This window comes from Mastigoproctus giganteus, chromosome 1, assembly GCF_048544385.1.
Source record: "Mastigoproctus giganteus isolate SK-2022 chromosome 1, ASM4854438v1, whole genome shotgun sequence".
Taxonomy (NCBI): domain Eukaryota; kingdom Metazoa; phylum Arthropoda; class Arachnida; order Uropygi; family Thelyphonidae; genus Mastigoproctus; species Mastigoproctus giganteus.
The window spans coordinates 66,572,422-66,595,512 of NC_143575.1; the positions used below are offsets into that span (position 1 = coordinate 66,572,422).

Below are 23,091 nucleotides of genomic sequence, written 5' to 3' on the forward strand. Positions count from 1 at the left end.
ATATACCGATAAGTGACAGTAATATCAATGTTGTTTTTTCCCCATTTAAGCAACTAAAAGTAGAGGGCATACCCGGTTGGTTTAGAACAGGAAGCTGATGAGATAACAAAAAGTCTTCTAGCTGAAGACCACTGGAGTCAGTAGAACTAGAAACTGAATTTAGCATTGACGACATCAACCATGATTAGTAAACAAGAAGTTCCAATGAGAGAGAGAGAGCACAATCCAGGTAATGCAGATATTAAGCAATATCAGAGGTAGGTGGGTGGGTAATAGAAGGATACAAGGAACAGTGAACCAAATGAGCCTGAAACATTGATGCAGACTGCAAACTGATTACTCAAACTACTAATTTTTACAATATACAGAGTGTTATTCGTTACAATAGCTGAACATGGGTCAGAATGATCTCACCGTGACTCTTAAACAAACCAAGTATCAAATCACATTTCCACCACAGTAGTATGGGGGCTCCTGTAGTGAGATTACATCAAAATGAACATCATCAAGATATTGGCACACTTCATCAGCAACAAGCCTGGAACGTTGGGCACTTAGCTATAGTATCTTAAGATTAACGTTACTAATCTTATTTGTTAATACCATACCAGCTTGTACAGAGGGATTAGATGTAGAATTCATAATCTGTTCTGAAGTGTACCAATTCCTGTGCACAAAGATAATGCTGTGCAACGATATATCGAAAGTGGATCTTTTAATAATCAGTTTTCCCCATATCAGGAAAAACGTGTGTCTATATTTCCTTCTTCCCTTCCACCAACTAGCAATTCCCTGAACTCTTAATATATCCTCAATGATACTTGAAAAAAACTCTTGTACCACCTTTGTTCAAATGAATACCCTCTCTACAAAATAGATTCCTTCTACCTACAAGTGCAAGCCACACTGAAAAAAATTTCTCCCCTAGAGCCTTGCAAAGTCCCTCAAGTCTTGAGTTAATCCACAACCTTTCAGCATATAATCCCTCTTATTGTGTGTGGACAGAATTGCACACACAGAAACACATACTCTCTGACCTAACTCATGGTTCAGGATGGTCCAATATTTATTCGACAAATAATCAGGTTGTGCTCATTTAACATAGTTAGTTCTCACACACATAATATTGTGATCCTCACCCCACTTAAAATCTGACACTCTGTTGGTAACACCATCAATTGTTGCTCCTGGCAAATACAGAGAGGGGGGGGGGTCCATTTATCTTTATTACAAAAAATGTTACCCATTTCTCTGACAACAGGGTTTCACAATAAAACTAAATCTTCTTAAATCAGAGCAGTACACACTTGATTACTCTGTTCTGGGACCCAAATCAGTGTGTATCTTGTCAGCGGCACGCCCGAGTCTCTGACAAGCTCCCAGTTACATTTGTATCTAGAGCAAGCACCCATGGCTCAAATTCTTCTACTAATGCACAAAGTTCTAATTTGACCTCAGTACACTTCTTACATCAGGTACAAAGAAAAGAATCATCAGTTGAGCTTTTGTTGTCTACTAGACCGACCTCAGAATACATACCACAAGCTATACAAGCAATGAACTCACGTCTCACTCCAGAAATGCCCACAAGCATTTCCATCTGAGTCATGATGTCCTTGGACAATGTATCAAAAGTGGTATTAACAACCATTATTTAGGCTGAAGCATTATTTAGGTAAATTTGAATTTAAGGAAGATTTCAAAATATAAATTAATAAAGTATTATTAAAATTTAACTGTTTTCAAAAGTTTATCCACTAGTCAAGTAAAATTAAGCTACTGAAGATACTGGGAAAGAATTTAACTTAGCAGATTGGTTGGTTATGGCAGATGAGGCTATAGTGCACCACAGCCATGCTGTAAAAGAGATAAAGGATTTTTGATAACCTTTCGAAAAAGGTTGAACAGCAAATTTTATCCCCGACTGCCTTAGTGCTAGTAGACATGCAAAAAAATTCCATTATGTAATCTTTTTCATGATGCATAACTGGCTAGCAGTAAAAGTACACTATGATTTATTATATATGGCTATATGTTATAAGCCTATAAAAGCTGGAATATAAAGAATATGCCATGCAGCCATTTGTGTTAGAATTTTTTTTTTAATATATGAGATATATGAGGTGTGATCAAAAAGTTCAGAGACTAACTTTGTATCATTAAATTATAGCAATGGCTAGCTATGACTTGTCACAATGTACTTACAACTCATCTAAGTAATGCACAAATCATACCTCTACTTGCAGTTAATTTGAATTAATGAGCATTGAATAGAAAGTGTTTTATCTGTTTTGTTGATTTTTAAATGAACGATTTTACTCAGCAGTAAATTTCGTTTCGAGGAAAAGTGGAACAGAAACCCATGAAATTTGAAGTGGGCTACTTAGCCATTGAAGACGATCCTCACTCTGGCTGCCCATCAACTTCAAAAACCAACGATTCAATTGTGCATGTGTATATTTGTGAACTGATTATGAGTGATCAGTGTAAACTATCCTCAAAGTTGCTAGTGAAACTGGTATTTCTTATGGGACATGTCTTCTTGTGTTAAAACTAAATTGTCATACAATTTTAACATAAGATTTGGGAGTATGATGCATTTAAGCCAAGTTTGCACCCAGCACCCTCATCAATAATCATAGAACAAAGAGCTCTCTAAGAAACAAAGGCTATCTCCTAAACAGAAGATTCCATCTTCTCCAAATTTCAAATACATAAGCAAGGCAATCTTAATCAAATTTAAAGGTCATGCTTATCATATTCCTTGACTTACAGGGCATTGTTCATTATGAATTTGTTCCATGTAGTCAAACAGTGAACTAGGACTACAAAACACTTTCAGGGTGCTGCATGATGCCATCCAGTAATACAGAAAGACATATGATACTGAAACTGAAGAATAGCGATAGTGTACTTATAAATAGCAGAGAAGGCATGATTCAAATAGTAGAAGACTACTATAGAGAATTATACAAGGAGCGAGGGAATGATGCCAGCAGTGGGGAAGATGGATCGCAAATTAGCAACACATATGACATACCCGATATTCTTCCTGATGAGGTAGAACAGGCGTTGAAGAAAATTAAGAATCAGAAAACCCCAGGGGAAGATGAAGTTACTGTAGAATTGTTAAAATTGGGAGGAAGAGACATAACACAAAAACTGGCAAGGCTCTTCACAAAATGCATTAGAAAAGGTGTGATGCCTAAGCAGTGGAATAATGCAATCATAGTTTTGCTGCATAAGAAAGGAGATAAATCAGAAATTGGAAATTATAGACCAATTAGCTTGTTATCCCACATCTACAAGCTGTTCACAAGGGTGATTACTAACAGATTAGAAAGAATGCTTGATGAGAATCAACTGAAAGAGCAAGCTGGCTTGAGGACAGAATTCTCAACTATGGATCACCTTCACGTAATGTCACAGCTAATGGAGAAAGCAAATGAATATAAAACACCATTATGCCTGGAAATTTTGGATTATGAAAAGGCATTTGACTCCATACAGCATAAGGCAATATTTCAGGCACTGGAAAGACAAGGCATAGATACCCCATATATTATGATTTTGAAGAAAATATATAAGAACACTATCTCGTTTATTAGACTAAACAAAAACAGTAGCAAATTTAAAATTGAGAAAGGAGTTCGACAAGGAGAGACAATATCTCCGAAGCTGTTTACTGCTGCCTTTGAGGAAGCTTTCAGAAGATTAGACTGGTCGCAGAAAGGGGTCAATGTGAATGGAGAGTACTTACACCATTTACGATTTGCAGATGACATTGTGGTCATAAGCCACGATCCCAAAGAATCAGAGGAAATCTAAGTTAGTAAGGATTTTGGACTAAAGATGAATATGGCTAAAACAAAAGTAATGAACAAGTATGCCACAGAAAGGGACATAATGATTGAAGGAGCAGTAATTGAAAAGGTGGAGTCATACACTTATCTGGGACAAGTTATTAGCTGTAATAATGATAAATGGCTGGAAGTCAAGAGAAGAATAAATTTTGGATGGATAGCATTCAGGAAATACTGAAGAGCAATATCCCAGTTTGTCTGAAACGTAAAATAATGAACCAATGTATACTCCCCATCATGACTTATGGAAGTCAAACTTGGGCACTCACCAAAAGAATGGAAAAGAAGTTGAGAACTAACAGCGAAGAATGGAACAAATTATATTGAGAATCAGACTATTAGATAAGAAGAGAAACACATGGATTAGGCAGCAAACTCAAGTAAAGGACATTCTTATCAAAACTAAAGAACTAAAATGGTCTTGGGCAGGACACACAGCTCAAAGACATGACGACAGATGGACCAAGAAAATAACAGAATGGTATCCAAGAGGAGCTAGAAGAAAACCTGAAAGACAACAGCAGAGATGGATAGATGAAATTCATGAGTTTGTGGGTAGTAAATGGATAGCCATTGCACAAAACAGAAGGGACTGGAAAGTTGCTGGAGAGGCCTTCATCCTGCAGTGGATTGAAAATGGCTGATGATGATGTATAATATATATATGGTCGACTACCATTTCGTGGACCCCCTGGAACTGGTCTACGGACCACAGTTTGGGAAACACTGCATTAAGGTAATGTTTCAGGCATCTTACCGATACCCATCATCAGACCATGCTGCTGACACTCTTCTTGCTGATGCTCCCAGAAACCTGATGTGATGTGCATACCTCGAAATATGAAGAGGGCTACTTAGCCATTGAAGATGATCCTCACTCTGGCTGCCCATCCAAAAACCAATCATTCAATTGTGCGTGTGTATATTTGTGGTCTGATTATGAGTGACTGGTGTAAACTATCCTGAAAGTTGCTAGTGAAACTGGTATTTCTTATAGGACATGTCATGTCTTCTTGTGTTAAAACTAAAACTGTGTATGTCATCAGGTTTCTGGGAGCATCGGCAAGAGGCATCTGTCAGCAACTCAGTTAAGATACCTTAAACTACCTTAATGTATAATAGTTTAGGTGAATAGCTTAATAAACTATATTATTAATTTCACATGGTATAAGAGTGGTATTAAATATAGTAATATTATTAAAATATTATCCACAAGGTGGCACTTTTATAAAAAATTTTTTTTTAATTTATATACATAATAAAAGTTGTAATTTTTAAAATAAATTACAAATTTAGTTATTCTGTCTTTAAACTCCATTTGGGACTACTTATATCTCTGTATACTGTTATTAAAAATATGATTTTTTTTTTTATAAGCAGCCAAATTTATAGTTTCAAAACTGGGAAATCTCTCGCATTAAAATAAATGAAATAAAAGTAAACTACAAAATACTGGGTTAACTAAAACAATGCTCTCGCTCGCTCGCTCTCTCTCTCTCTCTCTCTCTCTCTCTCTCTCTCTCTCTCTCTCTCTGTGTTTAATATTTTTGTTTGGAGGTCAATAATTCAATACAATCCGTAACTCGTCTTTGATCTTAAAAATAGAAGCTTTTAGGCCATAATAAGGCTATACATTATAAAAATATATATTTTTACTAAGTGATATAAACTACTTTTCATTAGCATGCTGAACTCACCTCTCTCAATATACTTAGATGTACCACTATCCAACACAGGAGTGAGAGCTTTGTCTTTCGCTGTAAGCTGCATTCCAACCTGAGTATGAATAGTGGCTCTTGAAGGCAGTAATCCTAATATTGTTACTGGATGAAGGTTGAATCTCCCAAATCTGATAACTTCATAAAATAAAATCCTTCCCAACATTTTACGTCAAGATGCCCACTTGAAATAAGTTTGCAAATACAGTAATTATGGCAAGAAGTTCTGTAATGAAATCAGTTATAGAACATATATATACATATACTATGTGCATTTAAACAAGCTGCAATATAAATGAATGCAATGAAAACGTATCAATCTATTGCTTTCTCTATATGTGGACATGTGGACATGTGTTTTTGTAAAGGGCGGCTCCTAGAATGTGAGTTCAACTCCGCCTCGTATCTCTGTGAAGAACAGTATCACTACAAATGGGCCAGATGTGTGTGACATCGGTTTGTGTGTATTGTGTGTGTGTGTGTGTGTGTGTGTTCTGTTGTTCTGTTCTGGCCTCTTGGCTACCCAGAAGCATCAGTCACCTAGATAGATGATTCTGGGTACTCGTCCACACCACGGGAAGGTGGGCCAGTCCCAATGGAGCACATACTGTCTCGATACGAGACTCTGAACCACCTGATGTTGCCAAAAGGTGGGCCAGATTTTCTGGGGGCCCACTCCAGAGAGGGGAAAAAGAAATAAATAAATAAAATAAAAATTAAATAAACTAAAAACAGAAACAAAATGTATTTCCCGTGGTGCAAAAAAAAAAAAACAAAAAAAAAATAAAATAAATAAATAAATAAATAAATAAAATAAAAATAAACAAATAAATAATTATAATAATTCCCCGTGATGAAAAAGAAAATATATTAAATAAATAAAATAATGATGAAAAAAATAAAATTAAAAAATAAATAAATAAATAAAAAAATTAAAAAAATAAAAATAAATAAATAAATGAAATAAAATAAAATAAAATAATAAATAAATTAATTAAAAAATAATAATAATAAAATAAATAATTAAATAAAATAAGAAAAATAAAATAAATTCCCTGTGATGAAAAAAAAAAAAAAAAAAAAGGGAGAGCTGTCTGGCACCAATGATAGTCCACATCCCAGTTGTCAGAACAGAGCACGAGTAAAAAAAAAAAAAAATGAAGCTAAGTAAATGAAAAAAAAATAATAAATTAATTAATTAAAAAATATAATAAATAATAATAATTACAGAATAATTAAATAATTTTAATCCCACAGTGAAGAGGAAGATGTAAGTTGGGGTGCCAGTAGAGAGAGAGTAAGAGGGGAAAAAAAAAAAAAAAAAATGTGAGTGGTTATCTATCCTGCACAGAGGGAGAAAGAAGAAAAGGTGAGCCAAGGCTGGTTAGCCTAGTTCCAGGGCAGGACCCGGAAACAGTGCAAAATGCAGGTTTGAGGAAAAATAAAAAAGAATAAATAAAAATAATAATAAAATATGAACAAGACTATCAAAAAGGGCAAAGCATCATGAATAGTTGAACCATATACACGTTAGCTGGACTCTGTCATTATGACTGCAACCGCCATAGCCGAGTGGTCAGGCAAGTTGTTGTTATTTGGTTTTTAGGAGCATTAGCAACTAAGGCCATATTGCTCCGGGAATATGCGGTGGTCAATCCCTTGACCTTTCCGCATTCTCGCATTTGGTGGTGATGGGCTCGAACCCCGGGTCTAAACAAGAAGCATGTGCTACGCAATGCTGCTCCTTCCCACCTGGCTACGGAGGTGCCAGTGGTCAGGTACACAGGTGCATAAGTACATGGGCATCAAGTAACTGGGGTTCAAGCCCATGACTGCTAAATACAGTGTCTAAATACTGTCTATTTTGTGAACTTCCCCTAACCATTAGGTTGTCCTGGAGTATAAACAGAAAATTTATTTTTATATGAAGTGGCAGTTGCTGCCCTGTAATGATTCTGCTTCAGTGTCAGCACTGATCTTTCTGATAGAATTTTAATATTTTCTTTTAAGTTTGATTTTTTTTTTCTTTAAGAATTAAGTAAAAACTGAGCTTCTTCTGAATTAAAAAGGAGAGGAATTGTTTGAAGCAGTATGCTAACATGTAATTTTATAAAGGTCTAACTCTTTTCATGAACTAATCAGGTCTTGCTCAATCAGTAATTGATTGATCCAGCAAGACCTGTTTATTACCAATATTAACTGTCACGAAGACACAAAATAAATAAAACTTAAAAAATCAATCAAATTAGCTATTAGAATAATAGCCATGTGAATTTCATTCCTCCAGTATAGATCTGACTTCTAATCTGCATCATTAATTATGTTAAAATTTGAAAACAATGGATGCAAAAAAAAAAAAAAAAAAAAGCATCTCTCTCTCTCTCTCTCTCTCTCTCTCTCTCTCTCATTGTTGGCATAAAAGTACATCATTACCCACAAATAAAGCTTTTTTCAAGCCTATTAACTTTTTTAACCAACAAGGTTAAAATATTTTTAAAAATTTTCATTTAAAAATTTAATGTTAAAATAATGAAGAACAAACAATCACCACTATTTCACACTACCTTATTACAAGGAAAACTGAAGGAGGTGCTAAGTCCAACATGTGCCCACAAAGATGGCTGTCGATGTTGACGCACTGTTGCAATTTAAAACAAAATATAATTTTGTCATAACTTTCTATCTCTTACTAAAACAAACAATAGATGTGATTAATTATATACAAGTGCACAATTTTAAACAACTTCCAGCCTTTATTCGAACAAAAAAAAAAGAAAAACCGCACACAAATGAGAGAACTACAACATATACCAACAAACTTGATACTGTGACTTTTGATGCCACTTGAAGATTAATATTATTTATTTTTATCAGTCTGTTGTTCACACTCTAAATGGAACAAACACATTCACATGGAATTGATGAGACACCTTTTTTGTTTTAATTACAAAAAACGAATTTTTAGCTTTTTTACTGAATTTAAAACAATTAATTGTGATTTAAACTTAATTATAAAATACGAAACAAAAAAATAAATACCAGAAATTAGTAATAAAGAATGTTTTTATTTTTAGAATTTTCAAGGGTCACTTGAATTGAAACAGACACTCCTCTAGTGTCTGGCTGACACCACATGAACATCTTTGTTTTTGTTAGCTGTGTTTGGTCAGTAAAACCAAAGCTATATGGCAAAAGCAAACAACTAATGATAGCATCTCACAGATGCCATATGAGAATAAAAGTTGAGTACAAGAAAGAATGACACTTTCATTCACCTTCCATCTATTAAACAATAAACCAAAGTTGATTTCTAGTAATCCATAGTATATCAAAATTAAATAGAAAACATTGTATGATTATTTAGATAATACTGGTGAGGAAAGGTACATGGATTGGATTTCATTTCCAATTTTTAAAAAATATTGGAAAAATTTAAAACAGTGGCATCTCTCAGATGACTTATTACCTGTGGAGGTTTAATAATAATAATAATTAATAATAATTTATTAATTATTATTATTAATTAATATAATAAAATAGTAAAAATTTTATTATATTTTACTATTTTATTATATTAATTAAAATAGTAAAATAGTTAATTATATTAATTAAAATTTTAAAATAGTAAAAGGATGTAGGATTCAGTATGAATTTTGGGTAAAAAAACTACTCAAATGAATTGAAAGAAATGACTTGTGATGACTGGACCATAATTGTGTATAAGTTTTTCATGGTGGAGTGCTAGAAGGATTCTAATAAATTTACAATAAACAGTAAGTTATCGTATATAAATTTGATAATAGCACTAAATTATTCCATAATTAAAACTAATTTTAAAACTTTAAGCATTATGATGCCATGGTGCTTAAGAAATCCATGATTCAGCTTAGATTTGTTGTACTATTGATTTTCACAAACAGCTCTGGAAAATATGGGCACTGATCAAGCCTTAACTGGCCAATCAAAATGTGTGATGTGTGACATATAAACAAAACTGTTGCAAGACTGCTATCCAAATTGGACCACTAGCATTAGAGGCAAGTTATTGCTTTGGATAAAGGGATGGCTAAGTGGCAGGACAGAAAGTAGTTATAACTGGACAAATCTTCTTGGACTAATATTATAAAAACACCCCCAGGGGCTCACATCTGGTGAGTATGAGTTTGACACACCCAGGGTCCTGAGTTGGATATTCATCATTCTTGTCTTTCTTGGTGATTCCTTTCTTCTTTCTTTCTCTCTCTCTCTCTCTCTCTCTCTCTCTCTCTCTCTCTCTCTCTCTCTCTCTCTCTCTCTCTCTCGGCTGGTGCAGCATATAAGCATCAGGCTTCCTTACACCATATGGCTAATAATAATAATAATAAATGGAGTATCCCATGGTTCAATGCAAGGCCCACTGTTGTTTTCAATATTTATTAATGATACTGATAAAAGCATAACAGGCTTAATGTTGAAGAAGTTTGCAGTTGATACAAAGGTTGTCAGGGTGGTTAATGACAGTAATCGGGGGGAAAATTGCAACAGACCTAGGCAGATTAGCTGAGAAGTGGCAACTGAAGTTTAACATTCAAAAATGCAAGATATTACTACCAATGGGTAGCACTAACTCCAGAATAACATACCACCTATGTGGCACAACACTGAGTGTAGTGGTGAACAAAAAAGCCTGGTGGTAACTGTGCAGTCAGACATGAAGTTTTCTGAAAGGGGTTTTGTCAATGATATACAGGAATTTCAGCAGGGATAAGGAGGTTATTAACCTACTGTGTAAGCCAATGGTCAGGCCATATCTTGAGTACTGAATACAAGTCTGGAAGCTTCATTTTAGAAAGGATGATCTGTTGGAATGGGTGCAAAGAAGGGCAATGAGAACTAGGTACATGGGAGGAAATTTGACTGAGGTATTTAAGGCTTTTAATAGACTGAGTAAGCTTATGCTTACTCAGAGTATGCTTAAGGGCTAATAACATTCTTCCTCTTGCTCAGACAACACAAAAGAGAGAGAAAATTTAAATTAAGGAAGGATGGTTGTAGGACAGATGTGCAGAAAAATTTTTCTTTCAGCCAGTGGGTAACTGATTACAGGAACAAATTTCAATCTGGTGTTGCAGAGGCAGGTAGTTTGAATAAATTTTATTAGAGCAGCTAGACAAGTAACGTAGGAAGTGTGGGTATTTTTTTTTTTTTGTTTTTTTTTTTTTTGCTGATGCTATATAAGCTTGCTTTCTAGAATCATTTGCCACTAATAATAATACTAATCAAGATTTATTAATATTCATAGTACTGTAATGAGAACAAACAAATAAAAAAAAATAAATTCCTAAAAGTTCTTTGCAGTATCGCTCAAGACAAAAGTAATTTTAAAAAAAATTAATCTAAATCATTTTAGTGTATGCCACTAGAATGAGAGAAATTTTTACATTTCTACTGCAAAAATCCATTAAAATAACTTTGCAACTGCGATGGCATGTTGCATTACCAGGGTACCTGCCCGACCACTGATGATGAAGCCCAATAGCTTCGAAATGATCTTCTGGGTGGTGGTATCCTCTGAAAATAAATAACAGTAGTCTTCTCTACTAGAGAAGCATTATTTATTTGAAGTAGTGCAATACCGCGATCTCGTTGTGAAGGCATCCACAATATGAGATACAATTAAAATTATGCCTTCTATACTACTTATGTAGTTCAAATTTATGGGTTAACTACAGTGTATTTACACCAACATTATATAATTAAAATAAAGATACAGCCTTCAAAGAATTACACTAAATCAAAAAGAGAAATTGAAAGAAACAAACCTTTTTTATTTTTACACAAGGTCACTGCCTATGTTGGGTCTCACAGAACAGAACATAGACAGTACCAGTATATTTCCTAAACCAAATTCCACTTACAATTAACTGATGTAGGGGAAAGAGTACTAGGATTACTGACAAAACACTGCATAAAATGAGTAATGGACAAACAAAAATATAAATGTATGGGTTTATTAGACCCAACCAGGTTATATTTTAACAGAAATTGAAGTTTTTATGCATTAGCAAAGTTTATACATATTACATAAATGCATACCTGTACTGTGATATATATGAACTTACAGTATTTATACAGGAACCAACTTGCATAAGGAACTTACATAGCGTTCTGATTTATGTATCGTTCCGTGGAATGCCATGTAAGTCAGAATTTCCCTCATGGTTGTGCACCACTCGTAACTGTGCTCTCTGAATTGATTGAATCAAAGAAATGTTCGACAAACATGTGAATAGAATTATTTATTGTATTTATTCAATTTTTTTTATCTCATGCGCAGGAAAAATTACAAAAGCGGCAATTTAAAAAATTTTGAAATTATAAAATTACAAAAAAAGATAGGAGATAGGCATAACGTCAGTAAGTTTTAACTCTCAAGCATCGTTGCCAGAATCGACGCCTTCAGCTGATAAATAAGGTGCTGTGGAGGCTGAGGAGATTTAGAAGGGGTCAGCCGGTCATTCTTACGAATGAACATATTAATGGATGACTGGACAGTGGCTTTTTTCCTTTCATTGTAGATTTCTTTGTAGCAAGCAAGCATCTCATTCGCCCCTCTTAACTTTTTAGAATCGTTCGCTGTCAGGATTCATCTTCTCAAACCTCGCCATTGCCGATGCAATTTCATGAAATGCCATTACCATCTCTCTCTGGTGATGAAGCGTCTTGACTCCTCATTTGGTTTGTCTTGAGCTTCGTCAGCATTTTCTTCATTGACTATCGCTGTCTGCAAGTCAATAAGTTCTTCGTTAGATAATTTCTTCTCTTCTTCCTCTTGTCTGCAATTCTGGCTGCAGTGTCTATGATTTCACTATTTCGGAACTGGAGAAGACCTATATGATTTATCGTGTTCTTTTTTCTATTAACATATGAGAAAAATTCCTTATCCTCATTCTTAGCCTTTCTGACCAGTGATTTCTCATGCCTGGCTTTTGTTTCTCTTATCTGATCCACAATATTGGTACATATCTGCTTATAGTTCTATGTGGCAGAATCACGTGACAATCTGTAACTATCCCATGTTTTAGACATATAAGATCCTTCAACTCTCTTGTCATCCATTTTACCAGTCTCCTTTTGTAATACTGGAATGAATATGTCTGTATCTTCCAGGTTAATTTGTTTAACCATTTCCCACTGCACATTCATATCCAGCAAACTGAAATCAAGACCCTAGTTGACAGAGCCTAAGAAGATCCTAAACTGACTATAGCCCCCCCTTCCTCTTAAAACTGAAACCCTTTCCCTTTCCATTGACACTATCCACTTTACAATACTGTGGTTGCTACTTGTAGAGATTTTTGCATTGTCAAATCTTTGATTACACTTGGATCCTTAATTAGGACTAAGTTAAGGATATTTGGGCCTCTTGTACTTTCTCTGACATGTTGAAATAAGCAACAGTTGCTCAATGTCAGGTAAGTTAAAGTTTCCCATAATGAGGCATTTGCCCTTTCTTACCCATTCAAGTTGCCTAAACAGATTTTTATCATATTCCCCGGCAATCATCAGGCATATAAAATATCAACTTTACATTATTTGCAGACAACTCACATCATACTGATTCTTTTTCCACCTGAGCCTGATTGGACTCAGGGAACAGCCTAACTGCTTTCAATTCATGTCTGATAAGAGGCATAACTCTGCTCTCTTATACCCTCTCCTAAACATATTATAATCATCACAGTGAAATACCCCATCACTAATTTCAATATGACACCAAGTTGAAGTTAATATCAGCTTAAAACACTTGATCAGTAGCTCAATTTGTTGCAACACTCCTGATATTACTATATAAACATGTTATATTTTTTAATACTATTAAATACCAATTATGACTACTTAACTTGGCAGTGGTGGTAGGTCATCTGATAGGTCTCAACATAACTTTTAAAATTTATAGTTAAAGAACTATATCCCAAAACTGTCTACAGATATGGCATACACTGAAATTGTGTGTACACCTTATCTACAGATTTAGACTTTGTGCAACCCAAATTGTTAATTGTATAGTTTTTTCTTTGACAAATTGATGAAGTTTGATTCTGACTGGAACAGCGATACCATTTCTATGAGACTAAGTTTTGATGATAAGAAACATAATGGAAGACCTTCCTTGTTAACTGATGAATATTAAATACTAACTGAAATACAAGTTAAAATATATTGAGTCATATGCCTTTTGAATCACTCTGTAGTATCATTCGTGACTGTAAAGCTAAACCTGTTTGGTAACTTGGATTCTGGAAGTCACCCGGTCAAAAACCATATCAGTTATTGGACTACAATATGATCATTCAATAAATTCATGAAGGCCAATTTATTCATCAACATTTTTTCTACTATCTTAATATAATAAAGGATAGCACTTGAATAAAATTTCAAATAGATCCTCTGTGGGATCTATGCACAACTGAAGCAACAGTATTGAGGTGCACAGGTATGACAAAGCACCACAGGCTATCATACAATATGAGCTACTAGAAATGTTAAATGCTTGCTTCTCATTTTTTTGCTGTGAATCTGGCCAAGATGTTAACCAGACTTGGATGTTGACTTTTAGAAAGGGTGTCTTTCCAATTAGGATGCATTATTGTACATTAAAAAGCATTAATCCTCTCATAAAAAGGAAAGAAAATAAAATGAATCTAACCTGATCTGGATACATTATAACTAGTTAAATGTTTAGTCTTATATCGCATTTCTATCAGTATGCAAAATGTATACATTTTGTTAATTATTTTGGATGTTACTGGAATTGACAGATAAAAGTCTGGCAGCTACTCTACTGACATTCCTGTTCGGAAGATACAGTCGTTATAATATACACGCTTCTTTTTCCTCTTAAAATGTTCAGTGCAAGGCAGATGTAACCAGTTTTCTGTTTTAATCTGAACTGTAAAGTGCATAGAAAAGGCTATTATTATTATTAGCCATATGGTGCAAGGAAGCCTGAGGCTTATACTGCACTAGCCAAAAAAAAAAAAAAAAAAAATTTCTGAATTCCCCCAAGAGAGAGAGAGAGAGAAGTAGAAGGGAATCACCAAGAAAGAGAAGAATGATGATATCCAGCTGAGGATCCTGGGTGTGCCAAGCCCATACTCACCAGATGTGAGCCCCTGCTATTTAAAGGAATTTATGGCATACACAACTATAATTCAAGGACAAGTAACATGACTATTTGAAAACTTCATTCTTTGAAATATCACTACAAATTCCGTTCAAGTCCTACAATAAACTTTCATACCAACTAAGAAAACTGGAAATTCAGTCAACTGAATAAATGCTTAGACTTTGTAAACAAATTTTTTTAATGTAGTAACTGCAATAGATTTTTTTATAGACAAAATAAAAAAAAGCTTGTTGAAAACTATTCAAGCCTAAAGGAAAGTAAGGCTACTTAAAGTTGATAGCACATGCCCACTAATTAGGGCTGTTTTAGGGTAACTATGAATAAGTGCATGTATACGTGCATGTAAACCAATGCTAGAAAAGTATAGAAAATAAATTTAATGAATTTCAAGTGCTCGTCAAGGCATCAAAAGGGGGGAGGATATTGCTGGGATATCAGAGAAGTGGTGTCACATAGATATAAGGAATGCAAAATTGGAATTTGGGGAGTACAATGTGTATAGAAAGGATAGACAGGTTGGAATGGAGGAGGGATTACGCTGTTAATTCAGAAAAACATTAAATCTAAGGAAGTGCACCCAGTTCACATAGATGGACAGTGCAATGTTGAGTCAGTTTGGTGTGACACTTCGGAAGCAAAAATGACAGTAGGAGTGTGTTATAGGCCTAATGACTCTAAGGAGTACAATGAACAATTGTACAGAGAAACAGAATGGGCCAGTAAATCATACTGTATTATAATGGGTGATTTTAACTTCCCAGATAATGACTGGAAGTTGTGGATTGGTCACTTGCACATTAGCAAGACTTTTGTGGATTTTTTGGATGACTGTTTTCTGCAGCAGCATGTTCGAGAAAAAACCAGAGAGGGTAATACTCTTGATGTGGTTATCAACAGTGATTATTAGTGCATTAAGAATTTGCAGATAAAGGAACAACTAGGTGGCAGAGATCACAGTGTACTGATGTGGGATTTACTTAAAGATATAATTACCATCGGGGTAAAAGACTTTTGCTTTCATAAAGGTGACTACAGTGGTCTCAGACAGTTTTTCAATTCTATACAGTGGGATCAACTGATGATGTTATCAACAGTGAATTCTAGATGGGAAGCTTTCAGGGACTTAATCGTGAAGCCTACTACTAGGATTTTTCATACCAACTAAGAAATACTGTTCAAGGTTTAGGCCCAAATGGAGGTCAGATGAATTAATGAGGCTTGTGGCAGAAGAAAAAAATACATGGATTCATATAAATTATCAGGCGACACAGAACCTATGGCAAATATAAACTAGTCTGTAACCAAGTAACAAAGGAGGTTAGGCAGGCGAAGGCAGATTACAAAAAAAATCTTCAGCAAAGAATGCAAAGAAAAACAGCAATGAATTCTCTACTTATGTAAACTCGAGAAGGAAGAGGATGAATCAGATTGGTCCACTTGATATCAATGGTTCAATTGTTGATGATTCTGCTCGGGAATCTTACAAACTGAATAAGTATTTTGCATCTACATTCACACGAGGAATTCTGTAGGGAATTGGAGTCCAGAAGCTTATTAAAATCATAACAGGGAGCTTAATGATTTTTTAATAACTGAGAGCAAAATGGAGGAGAAACTGTTGAAATTAAACAGAGAAAAGGCACCTGGAACGGATGGGATCTATCCAGTTATATTAAAGGAGGTGGCAAAGGAAGTAAGCAAATCCTTAGCAATAATTATAAGAGCAGCCTTGGACTAAGGAAAGTCCCCATGGACTAGAGATGTGCAAAGGTACCCCACTTCACAAAGGGGGAACAAAAGGTGACAAGTAATTACAGACCTGTTAGTTTAACTTCTGTTCAAGGGAAAATAATGGAGTCACTGGTTAAAGAAGAATTAGAGGATCATCCAGACAAGGGTGCAATAATAATTCAGATACAAGATGGGTTTGTTAAGAGGAAGTCTTGTCTAACAACTTTGATTTAATAGGTGTATGCATACTTGCATGTACACCAATACTAGGAGAATAGTAAACAAATTTGATGAATTTGAAGTGCTGGTGAAGACATCAAAAGTGGATATTGTTGGGATATCAGAGATGTGGTCCCACACAAATATAAGCAGTGCAGAACTGGAATTTGAGGAGTACAACGTATACAGAAAGGATAGACAGGACAGGAAGGGAGGAGCAGTTATAAAAAACACAAAATCTAAGGAAGTGCATCCAGTTGACATTGGTAGACAATGCAATGCTGAGTCTGCTTGGTATGACATAAACACCGGGAGAGGAAAAATGAGAGTAGGAGTATATTATAGACCGGGGGTGGCCAACGAGTCGATCGCGGCTTTAATTTCGGTCAATCACGACAAATTTTAAATATACTGTATGTATATAAAAAATAGATTAGTCAAAATCTAAATGTTATTATTATTATGTGCCCCACTGCATAAGCTTATTACAAATCTGTTGCACATGACTACTTTAAGTAAGCTTTTAGCATTAGCAGAGGCTTAAATTTATTTGCGCTATCAACTTCCAGAACAAGGGATGGAAGTCTGTTCCACCAACCAACCAACTACCTGCTGGCTAAAGGCAAATTTCCGCACATCTATCCTATATCTATCTTTCCTCAATTTGAATTTATGCCCTCTCAGGTGATTATTCTGAGCAAGAGGAAGAATCCCATCCGCATTGAGCATGCTCAAACCATTCAAGGCTGTATACACCTCGCAATGGCCTAGTCTCCAGACACTGTAATTTGCAAAACTTAAGCCTTTTTTATAAGAGCAACCCTTTGTTCCATTCACTAATTAGCATTAGCATTAGTAGAGGCATTTGATGCAAGAAAGCAAGCTTATGCAGCATCAGCCAAAAAAAAAAAAAAAAAAAAAAACCCACTTCCACTTCACCCCTCAGTTCGTTCAAAATACCTGTCCAGCTGAGCCTTAAACTTATTTAGGCTATCAACCTCCACCACAAGGGATGGGAGTCTGTTCCACCAACCAACCACCCGCTGGCTAAAGGCAAATTTCTGCACGTCTATCCTACATCTGTCTTTCCTCAATTTGAATTTATGCCCTCTCAGGTGATTTTTCTGAGCTAGAGGAAGAATCCCATCAGAATTGAGCATGCTTAAACCATTCAAGGCTTTATACACCTCTATCAGATCACCTCGCTGGTGCCTAGTCTCCAGACACTGTAATTTGCAAAACTTAAGCCTTTCTTCGTAAGAGCACCCCTTTGTTCCATTCACTAATCTTGTTGCCCTTCTCTGTACTCGTTCCAGCAGCTCTACATCCTTCTTGAAATGAGGCCTCCAGACCTGTATACAGTACTCTAGGTGTGGCCTGACCATTGCCATATACAATGGAATAATCACCTCCTTATCCCTGCTAGAAAAATTCCTGTATATCATTGACAATACTCCATGAGCTACTCTTGCAGCCAGTCTGCACTGCTCAGAGAACTTCATATCTGCCTGCACAACCACCCCCAAGTCCCTTTCATTCTCTACCACTGTCAGTGTAGTACCACAGAGTTGATACGCTGCTCTGGGGTTGCTGTTTCCCATGTGTAGTACTTTACATTTGTCAATGTTAAACTTCATTTGCCACCTCTCAGCCCATCTGCTCAACCTTTCCAGATCCTGTTGCAGCAGCATAGTGTCAGTAGTGTCCTTGACAACCCTGCCAACCTTTGTATCGTCTGCAAACTTGGACATTAAGCTTGATATACCATCATCAATATCATTTATAAATACAGAAAACAATAATGGACCCAACACTGAGCCCTGAGGGACTCCACTAATAACATTAGTCCACGATGAGCAGTGTCCATTGATTACTACTCTCTGTCTTCTCCCCCTCAACCACCCCTTTATCCATAGCAGCAATTTGCCTCCAATGTCACACTGCTCCAATTTGTATAGCAGTCTTCCATGTGCAACAGTATCAAAAGCCTTTCTAAGATCCAAGTATATAATATCAAAGTTATCATCCAGTTCTTTTGTGACTGCATCATAGTATCCAATCAAGTTGGTCAGGCAAGACTTCCCCTTAACAAAACCATGCTGTGTCTGAGCTATAACTGAAGTCTTGTCTAAATGATCCTGCAGTGCTTCTTTCACCAGTGCCTCCATTAATTTTCCTGGAACAGAAGTTAAGCTCACAGGTCTATAATTACTTGTGTCAGCCTTTGATCCTCCTTTGTGAATTGGGTCACATTTGCACATTTCCAGTCTATGGGTACCTCCCCTGAGTCCAAGGAAGCTCTCATAATTATGGCTAAGGGTTTGCTTACTTCCTTTGCTGCCTCCTTTAATATAACTGGATAGATCCCATCCACCCCGGGTGCCTTTCTTGTGTTTATCTTCAACAGTTTCTCCTCCACTTTACTCCCAGTTATTTCAAGATTCTGTAGCTTTCTGCTAGAGTTGAATACACCTCTGGCATTCCCCTTACTGAATAACTCCTCATGTGTGAATGTCGATGCAAAATATTCATTTAGTTTGTTAGCTACCTGAGCAGGATCATCAACAGTTGACCCATCAATATCAAGTGGACCAATCTGATTCATCCCCATCCTTCTAGAGTTTACATAAGTAAAGAACTCTTTGCTGTTTTTCTTTGCATCCCTTGCCAAGGATTTCTCGTAATCTGCCTTCGCCTGCCTAACCTCCTTTGTAACTTGGTTGCATATCAACTTGTATCTATCATAGGATTCTGTGTCATGTGTTAACTTGTAAGTATCCCATGCATTTTTCTTCTCTGCCATATGCCTCCTTAGTTCATCTGACATCCATTTTGGCCTAAACCTTGAACAATATTTCTTAGTTGGTATGTAAAGCCTAGTAGCTTCCAAGATAAGTTCTTTGAATGCTTCCCATTTTGAATTTGCTGTTGGTAACATCATCAGTTGGTCCCACTGTATAGAATTTAAATACTGTCTCAGTCCATCATAGTCGCTTTTACGAAAGCAATAACCCTTCCCTTTACCCCTAATGGTAGTTACCTCTTTGAGTAAATCCCACTTCAGCACACTGTGATCACTGCCACCTAGTGGTTCATTTATCTGCAGATTCTTAATGCATGAAGAATCACTGCTGATAATCAAATCAAGAGTATTACTCCCTCTAGTTGCCTCCCGAACATGCTGATGTAGAAAACAATCATCCAATAAATCCACAAAAGCCCTGCTAGTGCGTGAGTAACCAGCCCCCAAATTCCAGTCAATATCTGGGAAATTAAAATCTCCCATTATAAGACTCTCTGATTTACTGGCCCACTCTATTTCCCTGTACAGTTCCTTATTATACTCATCAGAGTCATTAGGCCTATAGCACAATCCTACTCTCAATTTTGATCTCCCAATGCTTATGTCACACCAAACTGACTCAACACTGCACTGCCCAGCGATGTCGACTGGCTTCACTTCCTTGGTTTTTATTTGTTTCTTAACTAATAGCATAACCCCTCCCCCCTTCCTATCCTGTCTATCCTTTCTGTAGACGTTGTACTCCCCAAATTGCAGTTCTGCATCCCTTATATCTGTGTGACACCACATCTCTGATATCCCAACAATATCTGCCTTTGATGTTTTGAGCAATAACTCAAATTCATCAAATTTATTTACTAAACTCCTAGCATTGGTGTACACACAAGTATACCTGCACCTGTTTCTATTCTTAGCTACCCTAACACAACCCATGTGTTTACTTTTACCGCAATGGCTCCCAGCAGTCTCTGAAATACCATGCATCTTGTTTTTCAGGCTTCTGCTCATTCTAATAGAAGCAGTGCAAGAATCTCTTTCACCTCTGCCAGTGGCTACTGTCAATCTATTGGTCTTTGTCTCCCCCCAAGCTAGCAGTTTTCCGACCCACCTAACACTGCCTCGATAGCATCAGCAAATATTCTTGCACCCTTTCTATTTAAGTGTATCCCATCCCTGTAGAAGCAATCTCTCCTGTTAAAAAGTACAGTCCAGGCTGAAAAAAATTCTACCCCTTGAGCCTTGCACAATCTTTCCAGGGTCGAATTGATCGACAAGGCTCTCATCATATACTCCCTCCTATCGTGTCTGGGCAGAATTGCTGACACTTTCAAATTCAACCCTAATTCTCGGCTTTTGATCAGCAGTGACCTGTACTTGTTAAGTAATTCTGCCGGTCTCCTACTCTTAATATTATTAGTGCCAACGTGTACAACTATATCACCTTTTGTGCCCTTAAAAGATGATATTCGCTCTACAACGTCATCAACCTTTGCCCCTGGCAGACATACCCTGGTCCTGTTCCACCTATCCTTTTTACAAAGCATGTTCCCCGTTTCCCTGACAACAGAGTCACCAACAACTACTAGTTCCTTCAGGACCAGCGCATTCTGCCTTGGGGGTTGCCTCTGTGTCACGCGATGCCCAAGTGCAAGCTCTGGCGTTGATGTGGGCAGCTGAGAGCTTGATGGGCCCCTCAATTTAGTTTCTTCGAGGGCATCCACCCTGTCCTTCAAGCTCTCATATAGGCCCACAAGAACGCCGAGTTGTTGCCTGATATCGATACACTCCTTGCATCGCGCGCACACACAAAGACATCCCCCATGGCAGTATCATGTCCCGTACCCGATTGCTCTGCAAACATCAAGCAAACAGTGCATTTTATAAGGCTGTGAGTCAGAGGACAACTGCCCCCCTCAGTTCTGCTCTGAGCCACAGCACTTCCATTAGCTTGAGCCTTTTGCTTTGCTGCTCTGGTCTGAGTCATGATTCTATTAATTTATTAATTAATTATAATTAATTATGTTATGTTATTAATTATGTTAAATATAATTAATTATATTACGTTTGTAATCTAAGTCGTTATATGTATTTATTTAAACGTACAATTTAACTGCTAACGAAGTTCAACTAACGCTATCGTATCACAATGGCGGGAAATTTACGAACGGTAGCGGAGTTGAAACACGTGGAAACCCTTACCGATACTTTTATGCAATTACAAGGCCGAGTAAAGAATAAATACACCAAATTAATCAGAAAATCACAAAATAATGTTATATTACTAAATTTAAATAAAAAGTTTTAGAAAAACAATAATTTCAAATCAATAAATAAGAAAAATCCACTTAGCGGCTTTGAACACGACCGTCGCTAGTAGCCTCGTCAGCAGACTCCCTTGTTGCCCTTCTTGTTGCCCTTCTCTGTACTCGTTCCAGCAGCTCTACATCCTTCTTGAAATGACGCCTCCAGACCTGTATACGTATTCTATGTGTGGCCTGACCATTGCCTTATACAAGGGAATAATCACCTCCTTATCCCTGCCAGAAAAATTCCTGTATATCATTGATAAGACACCATGAGCTACTCTTGCAACCCATCTTCACTGCTCAGAGAACTTCATATCTACCTGCACAATTACCCCCAGGTCCTTTTTCATTCTCAACCACTGTCAGTGTAGTACCACAGAGTTGATACGTTGTCAAGGTTAAACTTCATTTGCCACCTCTCAGCCCGTCTGCTCAACTTTTCCAGATCCTGTTGCAGCAGCACAGCATCAGTAGTGTCTTTAACAACCCTGCGAACCTTTGTATCGTCTGCAAACTTGGACATTAAGCTTGATATACCATCATCAATATTATTTATAAATACAGATAACAATAATGGATCCAACACTGAACCCTGAGGAACTCCACTAATAACATTGGTCCACGATGAGCAGTGTCCATTCATTACCACTCTCTGACTTCTCCCCCTCAACCTCCCCCTTTATCCATAGCAGCAATTTTCTTCCAATGCCACACTGCTCCAATTTGTGCAGCAGTCTTCCATGTGCAACAGTATCAAAAGCCTTTCTAAGATCCAAGTATATAATATCAAAGTTATCATCCAGTTCTTTTGTGACTGCATCATAGTATCCAATCAAATTGGTCAGGCAAGACTTTCCCTTAACAAAACCATGCTGTGTCCGAGCTATAACTGAAGTCTTGTCTGGATGATCCTGCTGTGCTTCTTTAACCAGTCCCTCCATTAATTGTCCTGGAACAGAAGTTAAACTCACAAGTCTATAATTACTTGTGTCAGCCTTTGATCCTCGATGGTTCAACTGTTGAACTTGTTGTTTGTGAATTGAGGTCACATTTGCACATCTCCAGTCTATGGGTATCTCCCCTGAGTCCAATGAAGCTCTCATAATTATGGCTAAGGGTTTGCTTACTTCCTTTGCTGCCTCCTTTAATATAACTGGATCACATCCACCCCAGGTGCCTTTCTTGTGTTTATCTTCAACAATTTCTCCTCCACTTTACTCTCAGTTATTACAAGGTTATCTAGCTTACTGCCAGAGTTGAATACACTTCTGGCATTCCCCTC

At 36.6% G+C, this 23,091-nt stretch overlaps 1 protein-coding gene across 1 annotated transcript in view; it reads right to left on the bottom strand.

Annotated features, from left to right (window-relative positions):
- The window catches only part of LOC150090866 (uncharacterized), a 190,894-nt gene that overhangs the window by 158,646 nt on the left and 9,157 nt on the right, over positions 1-23,091 (bottom strand). The window contains exon 2 of the mRNA XM_090375150.1: positions 5,561-5,807. Within this exon, the coding sequence (XP_090231276.1) occupies positions 5,561-5,747 (187 nt within the window). The 5' untranslated portion in view covers positions 5,748-5,807. The remainder of the gene's footprint in view (positions 1-5,560; positions 5,808-23,091) is intronic.